Source organism: Solenopsis invicta, chromosome 6 (assembly GCF_016802725.1).
Source record: "Solenopsis invicta isolate M01_SB chromosome 6, UNIL_Sinv_3.0, whole genome shotgun sequence".
Classification (NCBI taxonomy): Eukaryota; Metazoa; Arthropoda; class Insecta; order Hymenoptera; family Formicidae; genus Solenopsis; species Solenopsis invicta.
Genome location: NC_052669.1, coordinates 10,817,035 through 10,835,027, shown reverse-complemented (window position 1 = coordinate 10,835,027; position 17,993 = coordinate 10,817,035). Strand labels below are relative to the sequence as shown.

At 34.6% G+C, this 17,993-nt stretch overlaps 1 protein-coding gene across 1 annotated transcript in view; it reads left to right on the top strand.

The window, feature by feature from the left end:
* The window catches only part of LOC113005898 (odorant receptor 13a), a 75,720-nt gene extending 73,956 nt beyond the window's left edge, over positions 1-1,764 (top strand). The window contains exon 9 of the mRNA XM_039451294.1: positions 187-1,764. Coding sequence (XP_039307228.1) covers positions 187-237 — 51 coding nt within the window. The 3' untranslated portion in view covers positions 238-1,764. The remainder of the gene's footprint in view (positions 1-186) is intronic.
* Positions 1,765-17,993: the final 16,229 nt, after the last annotated feature.

Genomic DNA, 17,993 nt, shown 5'->3' with positions numbered 1-17,993 from the left:
CAAGGTTAAACTAATAAGATTAATAAATAGATCTTTTAAAACCTTACAACTTTTGTCTGAACATACTTTTGATTAAATCTAATCCTGCAATAAGGGATGTACGGGTAATCTAAAACACTCTGTATAATATCGTATATCGCCATTATGATACATGTTATAAAATGATTTCAATGATACTTTTCGTAGGTCGTGCAAACCTCGATGTCATACTTTACGGTACTCGCAACTTTGGAATAATTAAACAATTACAGTCAATAACGTACATGGTCCACTAATTAGTTTTGCATCTAGGTACAAAATTATCTTTAATTTTTACGTTTGATAGTGTAAGACAAGTTTATATTGTCTATAATATTCAAGTAATATTAATCCGCAATGTAATAGCAATTATATTTTGACAACAATTGTTGATGTGTACGCGTATCCGGAAAAACATTTTTTATATTACAATTATACATCAAATATACAGAATGTTAAAAAATATTTATTTATGCTCTCATGGATTGATAGAGCAAATAAAACTGAAAAGAAAAGTCCTTTATTATTTTTCAAAATTCGCAATAGTTACCGAGATAAAAATTAATATAATCGGCAAATGAGTACATATCCCTACCCTCCGCCTGTCTGTCGCCAAACCATAGGCAACCGCAGCAGGATGAGAGGAGCATGATGACAGGGGAGAAGCAGCAATGGCTGTCTTACCCACCTCACTGCGCTACCTGCTGCGGCTGCCTACAGTTTAGCGACCGACGGACGATTCCGCCGTGCGGTGGATGGGAAAGTATGTGCTCATTTGTCAACTACATTAATTTTTATTTCGATAACTATTGCGAATTTTGAAAAATGGTAAAAGACTTTTTTCTCAGTTTTAATCGTTTTATCAACCCACGAGAGCATAAGTGAATATTTTATGTTACCCTCTATGTATATGTATAATAAAATATATGTATGTAATGATTGTACCAAAAATTTTTCCCAGCTGCAATTGCATATATTGCATATGCAATTGTTGAAATCGAATACAATAATGTATAATACAGATTATTTTGGTTTTATTATCGTAGAATACGTGTAATAATTTATAATCTGTAATAAAATGTTTTATGTTGTTTATACATATAACATGCGTGCAATGTAAAAAAAATTAAGATACAAGTAAAAATTTGGATGTCAATGAATAAAATAAAGAAGAAAATTTGTCAGAATTGATATCTGTTAATTTTTTGTGAATCTTTCATCAGCAAGCAATTATTACGGAGTTTTAGCAAATTAAAAATGTCTTATTTGCCAACTAATTACGATTAATAATCATAATAATGCAGTTTTCAAACACATCTATAAATGTGTAATATTTTATGTGTGCGTGTATAATTAATTTTATAAAAAGTTTTTTATTTTGTATTATTTTATTATTTTAAAATATAAAAAATTCTATAACAAGTTTTCCGGTTGTAGTTATATGTACATACTGATGTTAATACTTTTTTGACAATTATTTTGAACCCGCAGTATGAATTTCTCATAAGAGTAAATAACTGAACGCACCCGCAATCACTAATAGCACGTTTTTGAGTAATTCGAGTACAGTCATGCAGTGACTTTTAATCCAATCCAAGGGTGTATTCCGAAAGTTCTATTGAAAATAGTCTTTTTAATCATAAAATTGGTAACACTGTAACTAACTACGCTGTGTTCCGTAATGTAAGTTAAATTTGTGATTATTGTTGGCTTGCAAATATCAGCAGAGAGGTTAATTTAATTTCTTGTATTTTAATTATTTAGAAAATTATTGTAATTATGTATTATTGATTAAAATATTATTTACTAACAATAATTTGGTTTTAAAATAGGAATTAAAGAGCACAAGAACTTCCAAAGACTAAAAATTAACTACAAAGTTTGTTTGTAAGATAAATTTTTTGATATTGCCAATATTAGAGACCCTATAGTAAACAGAGATGCGCCAACAGTCACGTGATCGTAATATTTCTCTGATTGGCTAGAGTTTTTCGCACGTAATTTAAACTCGCGTAGCCATGAGGTGCGACTACTGTCAACATTGTCTCTTACGAAAATTCAGGATAAATTAAAAAAATGATCAATATAGAGCTGTCATCATGATTATTACTAGAATTTAAAATGAAAAAGAAACTGTTTATTCATTACTGAAGTTACAGAAACCCTGAAAATATTTTTATCTATATCTTAAAAATAGAATGAACTGTATGTGTTTAATATTGTTAACAAAATTTTATATTATGATTTTCGGACAAATATATAAAATTTCAAATTTAACTTTAAATTTTGATATACAAATAATAAAGTATAAAAACAATATGTAATAGAAAAATATTTATTTATTTCTTTTTCACATTTCTATATTAGTGTTAAACTATTGTTATGTAACTATGATTAGCAGTCTTACATGGAACGTAGTTAACATAAAAAAAAAAAAATTAAAAGAAAAAACTGAAATTCGAGAAATAGAATTATGAAGAACAATACAATAAAGAACAATTCATTTAAAAAAATTGCTTTTTTACATAAAAATGTTTTTTAAATACTTATCACATCAGAAGTATTTTATTTATTAATTGTTAAAGTATATAACTATCAGTATGTAATTTGCAATGTAAAATATTAACGTTTTATAAAATAAACTAAAAATGTAATGTAAAATCTTGTAAATATCACAGATCTGTGAAGAACAATATAAAAATTGCTTTGTCTTTTTGAATATCGCTTTGATAATGTTTACTTATTGTTAATATATATAACTATCAGCCTTAATTACTATATAGAATCTAGTTAACAATGTATAAAATAATCTTTAAAGAAATCAAACTTATAAAATATCACAATTGTGAAAGAATATATCTATTTGAAATAAAAAATTTGCGCTTTACGTTAAAGCTATTTGTGGTGTGGGTTAAAAGAGTCAGCAAGTAATCTTGAACCCATGCTCTTACTAGCGAAAGCAGTATTCCTATTACTTTCTTGACAATGTGATAATTGATGTAATCGCATATTAAGAAATCTTGAAATTAATATTTGTCTTTGGTCGTGACATGTAGATAATGGAAATGAAGATAATTCTTTTATTAAATGACATTCCAAAATATTTTTTAGTGACTCTTCTAAATCTTTAAATACATTCTGAGAAGCCATTAGAATTAATTCTGCGCCATGAAGAATCTGATATACTTCATCAGATACTCGCACTAATGCATCTTATACAAATTCACATACAAGTAAAAGTCCAGCTTTGGGATGATCTACAAGTCCCCAGTGTAATAAACTATTATAGCATACATTACATTTTATCTTTGATTGCAACTTATGGACAACATATCCACACATCTTGTACAAGATTTCCTCTTCTTTTAAAGATAAGGACGGACAATTTTGCAATTTTGGTAATTCGACAGTAATTTCAGTATTTTTTTTGTAACTGGCTTTTCAAATCTTTGTATAATATTGATCAATGTAGGACTGTCATCATGGTCATAACTAGAATTAGAAATACGAGCGGCTTCTCCAGATATACTCAAATTTTTAAGGCGATACTTGAAATCTCTTGCTGTGGGCTTAGAACAACTTGCTCGGATTTGAGAGAATTTATTTTCAACTGAATCTTGAGTTAGATTACCGAGGTATACAAATTCAAAAAATTTCTCATGCAGAAGGTAATTTTGAATTTCTAGTATACAATCACAGCACATTATTACATGAGACTGCGTTACTTTCCAACTACTTCCAAAATCTGCATATTGAAATATATTTTTTACTAGTTGAATGATTTTAATGGAAGTTGTATAAGCATCCATGTTATGCAAACTGAGAGCAAAACGTCTATCTCTGGACGTTACAATTTTAAACCAATGTCGCAAAATCAACACAAACCAAGCTGTTGTTTCCATAATTGAATCTTGATGTAGTTGACTAAATCGGAAAAGAGCACCTGCTGTCTGTTCATTCAATACTGAAGTTGCAGTAGAAACCTTCATTTTGTTAAAATGATTTGCCCTAATATTCTTCTTCTTCAGTTTTGGTGCAAACTTTAATCCCATTTCAGATTGCTGTTGATCAAGCCATTCAATTAAATTCATGTCTATTGTTCCTGTTGATAAACCATATTCACGAACTAACTCTAAAGGAAGAGTAATAATCTCACTCTTTATAAGCATTTTTTTTAGATTTTTAAACACATGAACTACATCGGGTAAAGCAAATAATTTTTCTTTTATATTAAAAGGATGTTGAATGCTGTATTGGATATCATCTTTTCGGCAACTGAAGCCCAGCTGATTTAAAATACCTCTGTTTCCCATGTCACAAACTATTACAAATACTCGGAGGCCAGAAATTTCACATTTTTCTAAAAGAGTTAAAATAAAGTTCTTTGCAGCAATATTATCCATAGAAGTTGATGTAAAATGATAAGCCAAAACTTGTTTATATCTTTTATAGACTCCACCAACAAGAAATAATAAAGCCTTGGATGCCTCAATTGGAAGATTTGGAAGAGTACAGTATCCTATATTTGAATCGCTACCTGGATCATACTCAATTTTAGGTTCTATGGACATTTCGTCAAAGACAAGGCAACAAAGCTTACTTTTTTCTTCCATATTATTAATTTTATTTTCAAGACACGAAAAAATTTCTTCCAAAATTCCCGAATTAAATGGAATATTTTTAACTTTAGTTTGAAGTGTTCTTGTCGATGGCAGTTCAACACAAAGTGTTTTTCGAACACGATTATATCTGGTTGTACCACATGCAGTCCAAAGATTTAACCCTTTTATAATAGATTCATCAGAATATTTATATGCTCTTGATTTGTACGGTAATTTATTGGCTGATGAATTAATAGTCTGTCGAGTGAGTCTCTCAAGTTGTTTCTTTAAAGCTTTATTATCCGCAATAGCTTCTTTCAGTTTAATATTTTGAGCATTTATTTTGCTATTTTGAATTACACATGTTGCATTTAATTTTAATTTTAAATTTTCATTTTCTGTTGATAAAGCTTTTATCTTAGACATTAAAGGTTGTCTTGAATTTATGTCAGATTCATTAAGATTAATATCCGTGTCTAATTCATTTTGATTTATATTTATATTGAATTCTGTCAATAATTGCTTTGTCGAAATAGGACTCTTTAATAATGGGCAGTGATCGGTATGAGTATATGGACATGTACAGAAGTAACGTGGTACGGCATCTTTACATACTTGTTTCCTTTTAGCGATGAACGCTATGTCTTTTCGATCGAAATGTACCTGAATAAAAAAATATTACAAAACTGAAAAATAGGATAAATATTAATTATAAACTCTAGCTGTCAAGAGCTTTTTATATTTCCTTTACATCTGGAAATGCATTAATGGAGATTAATTCAAAATGCTTACTTCACAAATTCGTTGCGAAGGTGTGGGTTGCCATTCGGAACTTTTATTTAAAGCAATTACCCATTTCTTACAAAGATCTGCATCCGATGGAAAATTAAAGCAGGCATAACCTTTATTGCTATTATTATTACAACGATATGCAGTACAACAGGTTGGCATCGTGAATGTAAAATCTATATAAAGTATGCAAAGAAATAATAATGTATTCAAAAAACATTAAAAAGGATGACTTACTACTTTTTTTCGCAAGAATCAATGTTGACAGTAGTCGCACTACAAAGCTACGCGAGTTTAAATTACGTGCGAAAAACTAGCCAATCAGAGAAATATTACGATCACGTGACTGTTGGCGCATCTCTGTTTACTATAGGGTCTCTAGCCAATATTGATATGATTTTTTAAAAATCTTATTTTATTTTGTATGAAAGAAGTATGAAATTATATTATTATAATATTTAATAAAAAGACTAACATTTATAAGCATGCCAGCTAAGCTACTGTAGCCTCTCCAACTACTTAAACAGAATAAATTTTATCATGCACTATTAGTGCACACAAACGGATATAATCTAATTTACTTACAATTAATAATTTAAAATTAATCAGAACTTGAGATTTTTAGCTTCACGAAATTTTTGGAAATCCATCTTTTGCTTATAATTCTTATTTTTAAATAAAAATTATTGTTACTGTTGCGTCCGCGGCTTGCGATCCGGGACGTGGGTTTCTTTGGTTTTTGGTATTAAGGCAGCTGTCACCAGTCGCGGCTCGGAATCGTGCGATAACACGCCCCGATACACGACAATTGATTTATGCAAGGAGAGGAGATGTTCTGGGAGAGTACATGTATTTATGTAATAAATAAGCAGTGAATTTGGAAAGTTCTAATAGAATTTCATTGTAATGGAAGGAGATTTGAAATGCGTGATTGAGCTTGGCGTGGGCTTAAATAACAGTGACACGCGTGTGATTGTTAGATTAAATATGTATATATATTTACGTGATTACATACAAAGAAGTTGAACGGTGGTTACATAGTTTGACTGCGGGTAAAGCGGATGTTCCCGTGCCGATCCTTAGTTATGATTAATTTAATTACTACGTCCTTTACAATGGCCGGTAATCTTTGCGAGATCAGTACCGGAGTTTCTGCGGTCGGTTTCCTGGCGGCGATGGACAGGGGCAAGAGCCGAGTCATAATACGAACTGAAGCAAAATCTGTGGTTTTCCGTGCAGGCCGGCGCCTCTCAAAGCTCGAGACTGCATTTGCGAGTTGCCGCAGGGTCTGGTCGTGAGGTCTTCGTTGGGCCTAACGGCAAAGGCGTTAACGGTGAGGTTCACCTCCGCTCAAGTCCGGCCTTGATCGGTAGTCGGTGTTCAAAGCTTCCACCGGTGAGGGTAGGGGGCTTAGACGCGAGGGTGGAAACGCTGAACGGTCAAACTCTCCGAATGCGTGGAGCTCCCGCATCATTTTTCGGAAAAAACGTTTTCTACCGCCGGCGTACGCGCGGTGTGCCTTACGTTTGCCCATATGTGCTTCAAGAGAGACATGGTTGAGTTAATATGAGAGAAGGATTGCCACGTGAATGTTAGAATGAGCAGATGACTTACCGGTTTTCTGAAGAATCGATTTTAAAGCGATAGCGATTGATAGAGAGAGGTCAGTGTGAGTGATCTACGAATTTTAATGAGACAAATTATTAATGATTGAGAACCAATTGAAAATACGTTGTGAGAGACGAATCCGCTGGGTCGGAGTAGATACCCGTTAGAATGCCTTACTGCTGGTAGAGGACGTCTAGGAGAAAACTTCGGGTCCAGGTAGAGAGAGAGAGAGAGAGAGAGAGGATGGAAAGACGCCGAAGAGTCGCGTTAGCGAATCTTCTTCGGTGCTGCGGGAGGGGAAGAGAGGGAGAACGCCGAAGAGTTGCGTAAGCGAATCTTCTTCGGTGGGGAAGGAAGAGAGAAGGATGGAGGAAGCCGAGGAGTCGCGTTAGCGAATCTTCCTCGATGCCAGGGTGACGGTGGAAAGGACGGAGAAACGAGTGAGGCCACGCTCTAGCTAATGCTAAGTGTGGTTCAACCCTCTGGATCTCTGGTGGGAGGGGGAGAGTAGGAAAAAGGCGATTTGACCGGGACCACTCCGAAGACCAACGTCTTCGTCAGGAGTAAGACCTACCCGTCGCTGAGATCGTACCTGGAGGTCTGCACGTTGTCGGTCGCCGATGGCAGCGATTCTCGCTCGACCAACAAGACTGATCTGAATTTCGAGCTCCGATTTTGCTCCTTATATAGGCAAGGATATGGGCAAGAGGTGTCGTGGGACGATTCGTCAGGTTCGCGGAAAATTCGGAGTGATAGTTTTTCGTGTGGCCCTTAGAAGCCCGCCCCGCTCCGCGACCGTGCGGCTTGCGCCTATAGTTTGCGCGAGGCGCTTGTAGACTTCTCCGGGAATCGCGACTCGCGGGGGCACCGCATATCAAGCCCTGACGCGAAATCTAGTGCTCAGAAAATTAATAAAATTTAATAAAAATTATATTATAATTGAGAGTGTGCGAGGCGATAGCGCCAAGCACACGCAGTAGTTTCCATTTAAAAATTTAAGGTTTCATTATTATTCGTAAGGAATTAATTGATTCAAAATCGTTTGGCATTTTTATTGGCCGCGATTTTAGAGTTGTTTTGATCAAAGTTGCATGGCGCAGCAGTAGGAAGCGTTCATGAGTGGATCACGTTTTGATAATTATAAATTTGCCGTTTCTAATATTTTATATTAAATTGGAAAGATGAATAGAATTCCAAAGTGCGGAGCTTGGCGGTATTAGAGGGGGTCGCGAGGGGTGACACTCTTTTGGACACAGCACGATTGGACACCAACCAATCATCTTGACTTATCTAACCAAACCAACGGAAAAACTCTAGGAATCAGCCGCTGTGAGTGGTGGTGTCCAATCGTGCGGTGTCCAATCGTGCGCACCCCGGTCGCGAGCCGAGGGGTCGGCACGCACGATGTTTGTCTCGCGCCGATGGACGCTCGCGGGTGTTGCGTGTCGAGGGGGCGGCACCGCGATGTAGCCAAGCCGTATGAGATTTGAAATCGAGCGATATCGATTTATGATGCTGATATAGAATTTATCTAATTGATCGGAGGATGTTTCCGGATTTTAATTAGGCTATTATTAGTACGGATGGCGCGGAAAAATAAAATTTCTTTTTTGCCAGACGTAACAGTTACTAAATATTATTTTAATAATACATGATTAGAATTATTTTAATAAATAATACGTCATTAAAATTATTTTATAAATAATTAAATTACAAGAAATTAAACTAACTTCTCTGATGGTCTCTGCAAGCTAACAAAATCACAAACTCAACTTTTATTACGGAACATAGCGTAGTTAGTTACAGTGTTACCAACTTTATTATTAAAAGGGATATTTTTGATAGAACTTTCGAAATACACCCCAAGTTAGATTAATGACGTCACTTGCTCTATTTTAAATTCCGATTGAATGATTCCATCATATGGCGTCATTAACCTGCTGCACTCGACAGCGCTATAATTACAAATGCAATAAGCTTTCTATAATAAGCTATAAGTAATAAGTCAGAAGTCGGAAACTATAGTTATAACGAGTTTTTAGTGCGTCATAAGACAATCATAAGTCAGTAGTCAGTGACAGAACAGATGGTAAATTTCCATATCTTACGACTTATAACTTAAATTATGTTATAACTGACCAATCAAAAAGTAATATAGATCAGCCATTTTAACAAAAGAACCAACGTTCTACGTGTACTAGATTTATATTACTATAAGCAGTAATAAATCTTCCTCGTCCATTCTTTTACATTTTCCAAAAACAAAATTATGAATAAACAAGGATGAATAAGATATAAGATCGCAGTAAAATCAAAGAAAAAAAATGCGTAATATCTTAACCAGTACACAATATTTAAAAAATATTTTTAAAAGTATTTAAAAAACATTTTTTAAAACATTTATGAAAACGTTAAGAATGATGGATTAAGTGCTCTTTTGTATTAAAAAAATGTTTATTTTAACGTTAAAAAATGTTTTTTAAATATTATAAAAACGTTTTTTTAAACATTTAAAGAAAACGTTTATTAAACATTAAAGAAACGTTTTTTTTAACGAAGCATAAATGAGCAAAACAATAAGAAAAAAACATTTAAAAAATTTTTGCATTAAACTTTTTCAAAAACGTTAAAATTAGTGGATACGTACTCCGTTTTACATCAAACAATTTTTTTTTTTAAGTAATAGAGAGAAATATTTTGATCGTTGCTGTATTAACACAAATTGAACAAGAATGCCTACTACGGTCGTAGCTAGGTCTTTGTGCTTATATTGTCTATGTGATTTTATTCATTTTATATACTTTCTTCAAGTTCAATGAACTGCGCGCCAAATTAATTTTCAGTTCCCAGATAACATTTTTTGCTGGCAAATTTTGCGCGCGATGTACATGCGAACTTTGTAACAGATTTGCATGCATTTTGTTTATTGTTAATTGAATTCTTTTATTGTTAATTTTTATATTATGTTTATTATTAAATCGGTACAAGAGTATCAAAGTTATAAAATATTAGTTAATAATTAAGAGAGATATTTTGACCGTTGTTGTATCAATACAAATTAAACAAGAATGTCTTCTACGGTTGCAGCTAGATCTTTGTGCTTGTATTGTTTGTGTAATTTTATATCCTTTCCTCAAGTTCAATATAAAATCACACAAACAATACAAGCACGAAGACCTAGCTGCGACCGTAGAAGGCATTTTTGTTCAATTTGTTTTGATACAACAACAATCAAAATATCTCTCTTAACTATTATACTTATAAAATATTGTTGTCATCGTTATCATCATTTGATTCATCGGAAATATCATTTAATGGCCAGGAAATATTTTTCGATTCTTTATCTTTTAAAAATGAAGACAATAATAGGCATTGCATAGAAAATTATGAAGCTGTTATTTCTGAATATAGTGAAATAAAATTTGTAAAGCATTTTAGATTAAGAAGAGATGTTGTTAATCGACTTATTTTACAATTTTCACAATCAATATCCATACAGCACAGAAAATTCCAGCAACATTGCAGCAACGTTGCAATGTTGCAGATTGCAATGCAATATTACGGAGACATTGCAGAAATATAAATTAACAATATACCTGCAACATCGCATGGCATATGCCAGTAATATTCCGGAAACATTGCAATATCATAATTTTTTAATAAAGTAGTGGCAATAAAGAGCCAAAGCAGAATATTCGCGTATAATAATATATTAATTTAACTCATCCATAATTATTCATCCGCATTTAGCAAACTAAGGTCGGGCGACGTTACTAAATTTTCCGCTGAATCTCTACATTCCCTAAGAATACAACCGTCCATATGTCGACTGTAAGTCGACTCATCCAAGTCAGGCTTTCAAAGTTGATTGCAAATCAACTTTGCATAAACGTCTGCAGACATCCTTCAAATGTTGACTCTAAGACGTCTAGAAAAAAGCATGCGGTCCGGTGGTGCTGTGTGCCTCATAGTATTGTTAAGAAACATAAATATTTATATCAATAGATGAAATAGGTCCATATATGAAGAAACCTCGATCTACAGCCCAATGAACAAACATTATTTTTTAATTGTTTTTTTAATAAAAATTTTTTTATATTTAATTTAGTTATTGTATTATATTGATATATATTTTCTAATTGCATCTTATTTAAACAAATAACAGAAAAGTTATTCCAGATGCTATTCTGCATTTGCAAAATTAGTAAAAAAAACTATAATTTTATATTTGTTTATATAAATATTGTGCTTTAATTATACATATTTCATTTTTTTGATAACGTATATTGACCTGAACTACTAGTTATATACACATATCAGTAACAAGTGTTCACAAGTCATCATGAGGAATCAGTTCGCAGCGATCACGGAGGTCAAGCAACGTTCACCAGAGTCGCGACTTGGATGGGTGACCGCTTGGAAATTTCCGAAAAAATATTCCCAAAATTTTTTTTTTGCAAAAAATGTTTTTAAAATGTTACACAAATATTGTTTTGTTTATTGGAATTATGTGATGTAATAATATTTATGTAAATATTTTGGAAAAATGGAATGTTTCAATGCAATATTTCAAAACCGGACATCTTAATGTTGCTGCAATCTTTCAGCAATGTTGCAGCAATGTTTCACAATCAAAATGCAATATTACAATGTTTCAATGAAATCATTTTGCAATGTTCCTGCAATCTCTCTGTGCTGTATGGGTATGTTACACGTCTACTCCATAGCCATGTCCACTTATTTTGTTTTGCATTTTCGCGTGTTACGTTTTTCAAAACATGCGAGTTGTTTTATGTAATCCAAATGGACCCGACTAGAACTGTCGTTTTGCGAGGGAGCGTTACAGGGCAACTCTAAGTGGACCTAAATGGTTCTCAACTGCTCCAAGGTCCGTGGATTGGCGTTGGAGGGGAAAAAAGGTCGTTGCATCCACTTCAACGATGTGGAACAAAAATGGCGGTGGCCATAGAACAGCAACCTGGCATTGTACAGTCGCCTGCATTAAGGGCCTCGCACATAAAATGCATAACAGAGCATAAACGTAGCATAAAGCTTCTGAACCAATAGGAATCTTATGTAAATTAATATGGCGACTTTATGTTGGATGGTCATTGGTCCATCAGTCTTATGTTGTGCTTAAGTTATGTTATGCATTTCATGTGCGAGGCCCTTTATAGTTGCGACACTTTTTCTTCGATGGTTTTTGGAATGTAACCTTTCTCATCGAGCGGCAAACGTAATTGGTTAGATCCACAAGTAAGAACCAATCATGTTCTCAACTCTCGTTATAGTTACGCGTTCAGAAACGCATCGAAAGAAAAGTGTCGCAACTATAATGCAGGCGACTGTACATACTTTTACTGGGCTGCGTTCGAAAATTCTACTCGTCGGGTAGAGTAACTTTAAGTGACCAATCAGGATGAAAAAATTTTGAGATTTCTTAGATTTCTTTATCCTGATTGGTCACTCAAAGTTACTCTACTCGACGAGTAGAATTTTTGAACGCAGTCTTGCACACTCGCTCACTCACACAACTAATAGCTGTAGTACCTACGTACACTAACACTGACTTGCTGTCTCGAAAATGGCGGCTATGCAACGACCTTCCTTCCCCTCCAACGCCAATCCACGGACCTTGAACTGCTCTAACGGTAGGTAATAAAACAAAACTAAATTTTCACCCTGATTGCCTTCTATATAACTTCTGCCTAAAAGAACACTAGCAAGTTTGCTGGGTTCGTTCGGAACGACTCCGAGCAACTCCCGAGAGATAAAACAAACAATACTTATAATCTTTCAGATTAGGGGGTCGATCATGAAACTTTTTCCCTATAGCGGAAACGTGAAAAGTGAAAAATTTCTCCATTAACTTCAATAGTAAAGATTTTCACGTGAATTGCACGATCAATTCCACGGGATCATGTAACTCACTCATGAGCGGAAATATGAACTTTTTCACGTGAACTTTTTCGCCATCAGCCGTGATAGCGAAAAGGTAGAAATTTAGGGAATTAATAAATTGTATGTATTTCGAAATTAGAATAAAAGTGTGGTAACAGTGTGGTAACAGTTTGAAGAGGTATTATTGAAGAGGTTAACCTTTTTGATATTGCATTGCGTTGACAGGCTAAGCTAATATACAGTCGTGAGCTAAAAGATTGCAACACATTTTCTTCGATTGTTTTTGAAATGTAGACTTGCTCATCAAACGGCAAACGTCATTGGTTCTTACCTATGGATCCAACCAATTACGTTCGCCTATCGATGAGCAAGTTTACATTCCAAAAACCATCGAAGAAAATGTGTTGCAATCTTTTAGCTCACGACTATACATACATAAATAAAAATAATGCTTTTGTGATACAATTAAGTTTGATATTTATATTTGACAAGTTGATATTTTGATAATTATATAGAATAAGGCTTCATCAAATGCATTTTAGATAAAAATATACTTTAACGCGTTTTAATACACAATGATATAAGAAAAGTGTGTCTTGTGAAATAAAATATTAATCAATCATGTAAGTGTTTATAACTTATAAATTTGGAAAATACATGTGTGAGCGGAGAATTCAATTTTGATAAAAGTCCGTATTCTAAATTATTTAATATTTTTTAATTAAACAAAGTTAAATTTAATGACTAATGAAATTAATTTACTTTAAAATTTGCACAAATGAAAAACTAAATTAAAGTTAATTTTGAAAAATAATGTTTGTATTAAATTACAATGTAATTTTTAGAATTAGATTACTGCATAATAAAATAGTTGTTACAATATATGGATCATCAAAAATAAATGTAATATATATTATATTTGTAAATTAAGTTTATGCAATATAACTAAGAAATACTACTATTTATTTATGAATATATTTTTTTACAATTTCTTTTTTTATATAATTAAATTTTTACAGTAAAAGTTATACTATTAAAGCAGATAGAAACTTTTTTCACGACCGCTTGATGGTGTAGTCTCATGGAGTCGGCATATTAGCGTATGGCGTAAAGGAACTAGGCCAATCAGACTTTACGCTCGTTTTCGTCACTAGCAAGAAAGGGGGTGCGCACGATTGGACACCGCACGATTGGACACCACCACTCACAGCGGCCGATACCTAGAGTTTTTCCGTTGGTTTGGTTAGATAAGTCAAGATGATTGGTTGGTGTCCAATCGTGCTGTGTCCAAAAGAGTGTCACCCGCAAGAAAGCCACGCTGATTTGCAGCGTTCCAGCGTTTACGCAACACATACACATAGACTTCGTGCGGAGACGTTGATGCCATTGATGCGAAGAGTCGCATTTGGAATCTTTATCTGGTCTCGTTCACTAATCTTTTTTTATTAAAATTTAAGTGGAAACTATAATTATTGTGTCCTACACGAAATACGTATGATATGGAAACCATAATATCTCTGATAGTCATACTACTATTTGAAAATAAATATCACAAACAAATTTAAAGACGAGTGCGAGCAGAAATTGGCTCACAAATAACAAATCGTTTCTGTATATGTGGTAAAACAATATACAATAATTTTTTGAATGTTTCTGGTGTTAGTCAAAATTAAAAAATTTTTCTTTATCTCCGTACATCATTTCTTGTACTAGATTGTGGCTAACCCCTTGTGCTAATCTTTCAATATTAAAAATTGGTCTAACCCAAAATCTTCGAGCATTGTGTTTAATTTTAAACACTCTTTTCTTTTCTTTGACTCTCATTAATTCGTATATTATGTATACTTGAATTAATTTTTGACGAATGTCTTTTTTGCTTAAATTACTATCTGAACATTTGTAAACTTTTAAAAGTTTTATTAAATTGATTAATGCAAATTCAGACATTTTATTAACAAAATTATGGACATTTGTTTCGACTTTATATATGTGAATGTATATGTCAAAACATTACGCTGAAAATTTAATCGACTGTCCCATGGAGCGTATTTACGTCGACGTAATGATTAATAAGCCAATTACAAGATCCCTTTATTATCCATTTCAAAAATGAGTATTGTAAATTAACATTTGATTAGCTTATTAATCTTTCTTGTTCTTGAGTGTACAGTCGTGTTCATTATAGTTGCGACACTTTTTCTTAGATGCGTTTCTGAACGCGCAACTATAACGAGAGCTGAGGACATGATTGGTTCTTACTTGTGGATCCAGCCAATTACGTTCGTCGCTTGATGAGCAAGGCTACATTCCAAAAACCATCAAAGAAAAAGTGTTGCAACTATAATGAACACGACTGTACACCCACGGAATTTGATTCTGTCCATGGGGAAATTTTCCAAACTAAGAAGTCACCACTTTCTACATACTTGCAGTTCATGATTAATGTAACGACTAGAGCTTATTGGTCGTTACGTTAATCATAAACTGTAAGTATGTAGAAAGATAGCGACTTTTTAGTTTGGAAAATTTTCCCATGGACAGAATCAAATTCCATGGGTGTACGCCGACTCCATTGGACTGCATCATGATAGTTGCGATGACAGATTCGAGCCTCTAAAGGTAAATTTTGGAACGCAATCTAAACTTCCGCGCATTATCCATACATAAACGCTGTGCGTGAAAAGATTCACGTGAACTCTCTATGAGTGAAAAATGAAAAAATGAGAAGTGAAAAGTGAAACGTGAAAAGTTCCACGTAAAATTACATGATTGACCCCCAGGTGGGGTGCGCACGATTGGACACCGCACGATTGGACACCACCACTCACAGCGGCCGATGCCTAGAGTTTTTCCGTTGGTTTGGTTAGATAAGTCAAGATGATTGGTTGGTGTCCAATCGTGCTGTGTCTAAAAGAGTGTCACCCTCCCCAGGTTATACTATCGTGTTTTCTTTACAGCCGAGTTCACTTCAGAGTCGTTTGGAGCAATATCAGTAGTTCACTTTCTGTTCTACAAGGCACTTCCAGAATTTCTCTATCTTAGCCCAAAGATACCCAAGTTTGCTTAGGTCTGCTCTGAAATAGACCCAGGACGGACAAAACAAACAAATCTCATGTGTGCGGGTGCTGGGTGCTGTAAAAAAAGTCCAAAGAGGTTAGAAATCGCATGTAATTTATCATAGAAATTTAATAAAAAACTACAGGTTTAGATAAAATTATATAAAATAATTCTATTCTATATATATATATATACATGGTGCGTTCCATAAGTAATGCGACCAATTTTTTCCTGACGCGACGATACATCGCAGCGTGTTCTAACCTGTTGGGAAAGGTGGAGGGGAGTGTTAGCTTCAAAATGCGCCCGGTCTCGGTCGCTTCCGAGCAGCAGGAGAGTCAGGACGTGCATTCCCGTGAACCGCGTTTGAGGTTAACGTAACACGGCGCGATGGATCGTACTGTGGAGCAACGTTACGCTATCAAATTCTGCGTTAAACTTGGAAAGTCCGCCACCGAAACGTTGCCATTAATTCAGCAGGCCTTTGGGAGTGATTGCTTGTCAAAATCACAAGTTTTCCGATGGCACAAGTCGTTCAAGGAGGGCCGAGAGGAAGTCACCGACGAACCCCGCATTGGACGTCCATCAACCTCCCGAATTGACGAAAATGTGACGCGTGTGCGTGATTGTTTAAATTTTGACAGACGGTTGAGCCTTCAATTGATAGCAGAAACTCTTAACATTACGAAAACAACAGTTTTTCGTATTGTAACCGACGATTTAAACATGAAAAAGGTGTGCGGCAAACTGGTCCCTAAAGTGTTGACCGACGAACAAAAGAACATGCGAGTGCTTCGATGCCAAGAACTCTTGGAAATGTGTGAAAATGATCCTAATTTTTTAAACTCAGTTATCACCGGTGATGAGTCGTGGATTTTTGAGTACGACCCGGAGACAAAAAGACAGAGTTCAGAGTGGCACACTCCATCGTCGCCCCGCCCCAAGAAGGCACGCATGAGCAAATCCAGAATCAAAACCATGCTCATTGTCTTCTTTGACGTCAGAGGCATTGTTCACCATGAATTCGTACCTACAGGGACCACTGTGAACGCAGCTTTCTACTTGGAAGTGCTAAAAAAATTGAAAAAAAGGGTCACACGTTGCCGAAGCGACATCAAGAACGCGTGGAAGCTGCATCATGACAACGCGCCAAGCCACAGCGCCTTCGTTGTCAACGATTTTCTGGCCAAGACCCACACCCCATTGGTTTCCCAGCCTCCCTACAGTCCCGACCTGGCACCCGCAGACTTTTTTTTGTTTCCTCGTTTAAAACAAGGCCTGAAAGGAAAACATTGGGGCACAATTACAAACATCCAGGCACATGTGACATCGGCTCTAAAGGACATCCCGGAGAAGGCCTTTCAGGATGCCTTCCAGGCCTGGAAGCATCGCCTCCAAAAATGTATCGATGCGGGAGGGTGCTATTTTGAAGATTTCTAACCATTGGTACAAATATATTCAATAAATAGTTTTTTATGAATTTGGTCGCATTACTTATGGAACGCACCATGTATATATATATATATATATATATATATATATATATATATACAGGGTGTAACAAAACAAAGGGACCTGGAGTATACCATGAGTTAGAGGACACAAATCCAAGTCAAAAAGTCCTGAATCATTTTTTGATCTGAGCTTTCTGTTTTATGCTATATGATGTTAAAGTTAGCGAATGAGCGCCCGTCTATAGAAAGAAAGCAGTGACGGACAATAGACGGGCGGAGCGGAGGTGACAAACTACGCGGCGGGAGAACAACGATAAACAGCGAAACGGCTGTAATCAAAAAAACACACTCTCTCTCTCTCTCTCTTTCCCCCTCTCTCCACTTTGTTTAAAAAAACCTTAAAGATCCTACTTGTTTGTAGAAAATATTATTTCTTTAAAGTATTATTTATTTTTTTTTAAGTAATATTTATTTGTGTGAAGTAAATAATTTGCTTGAATGGCCTTAATAACATATTTACTTAAACTACGAAAATTTTTTTCACAGTGTACATACATAGAATAAC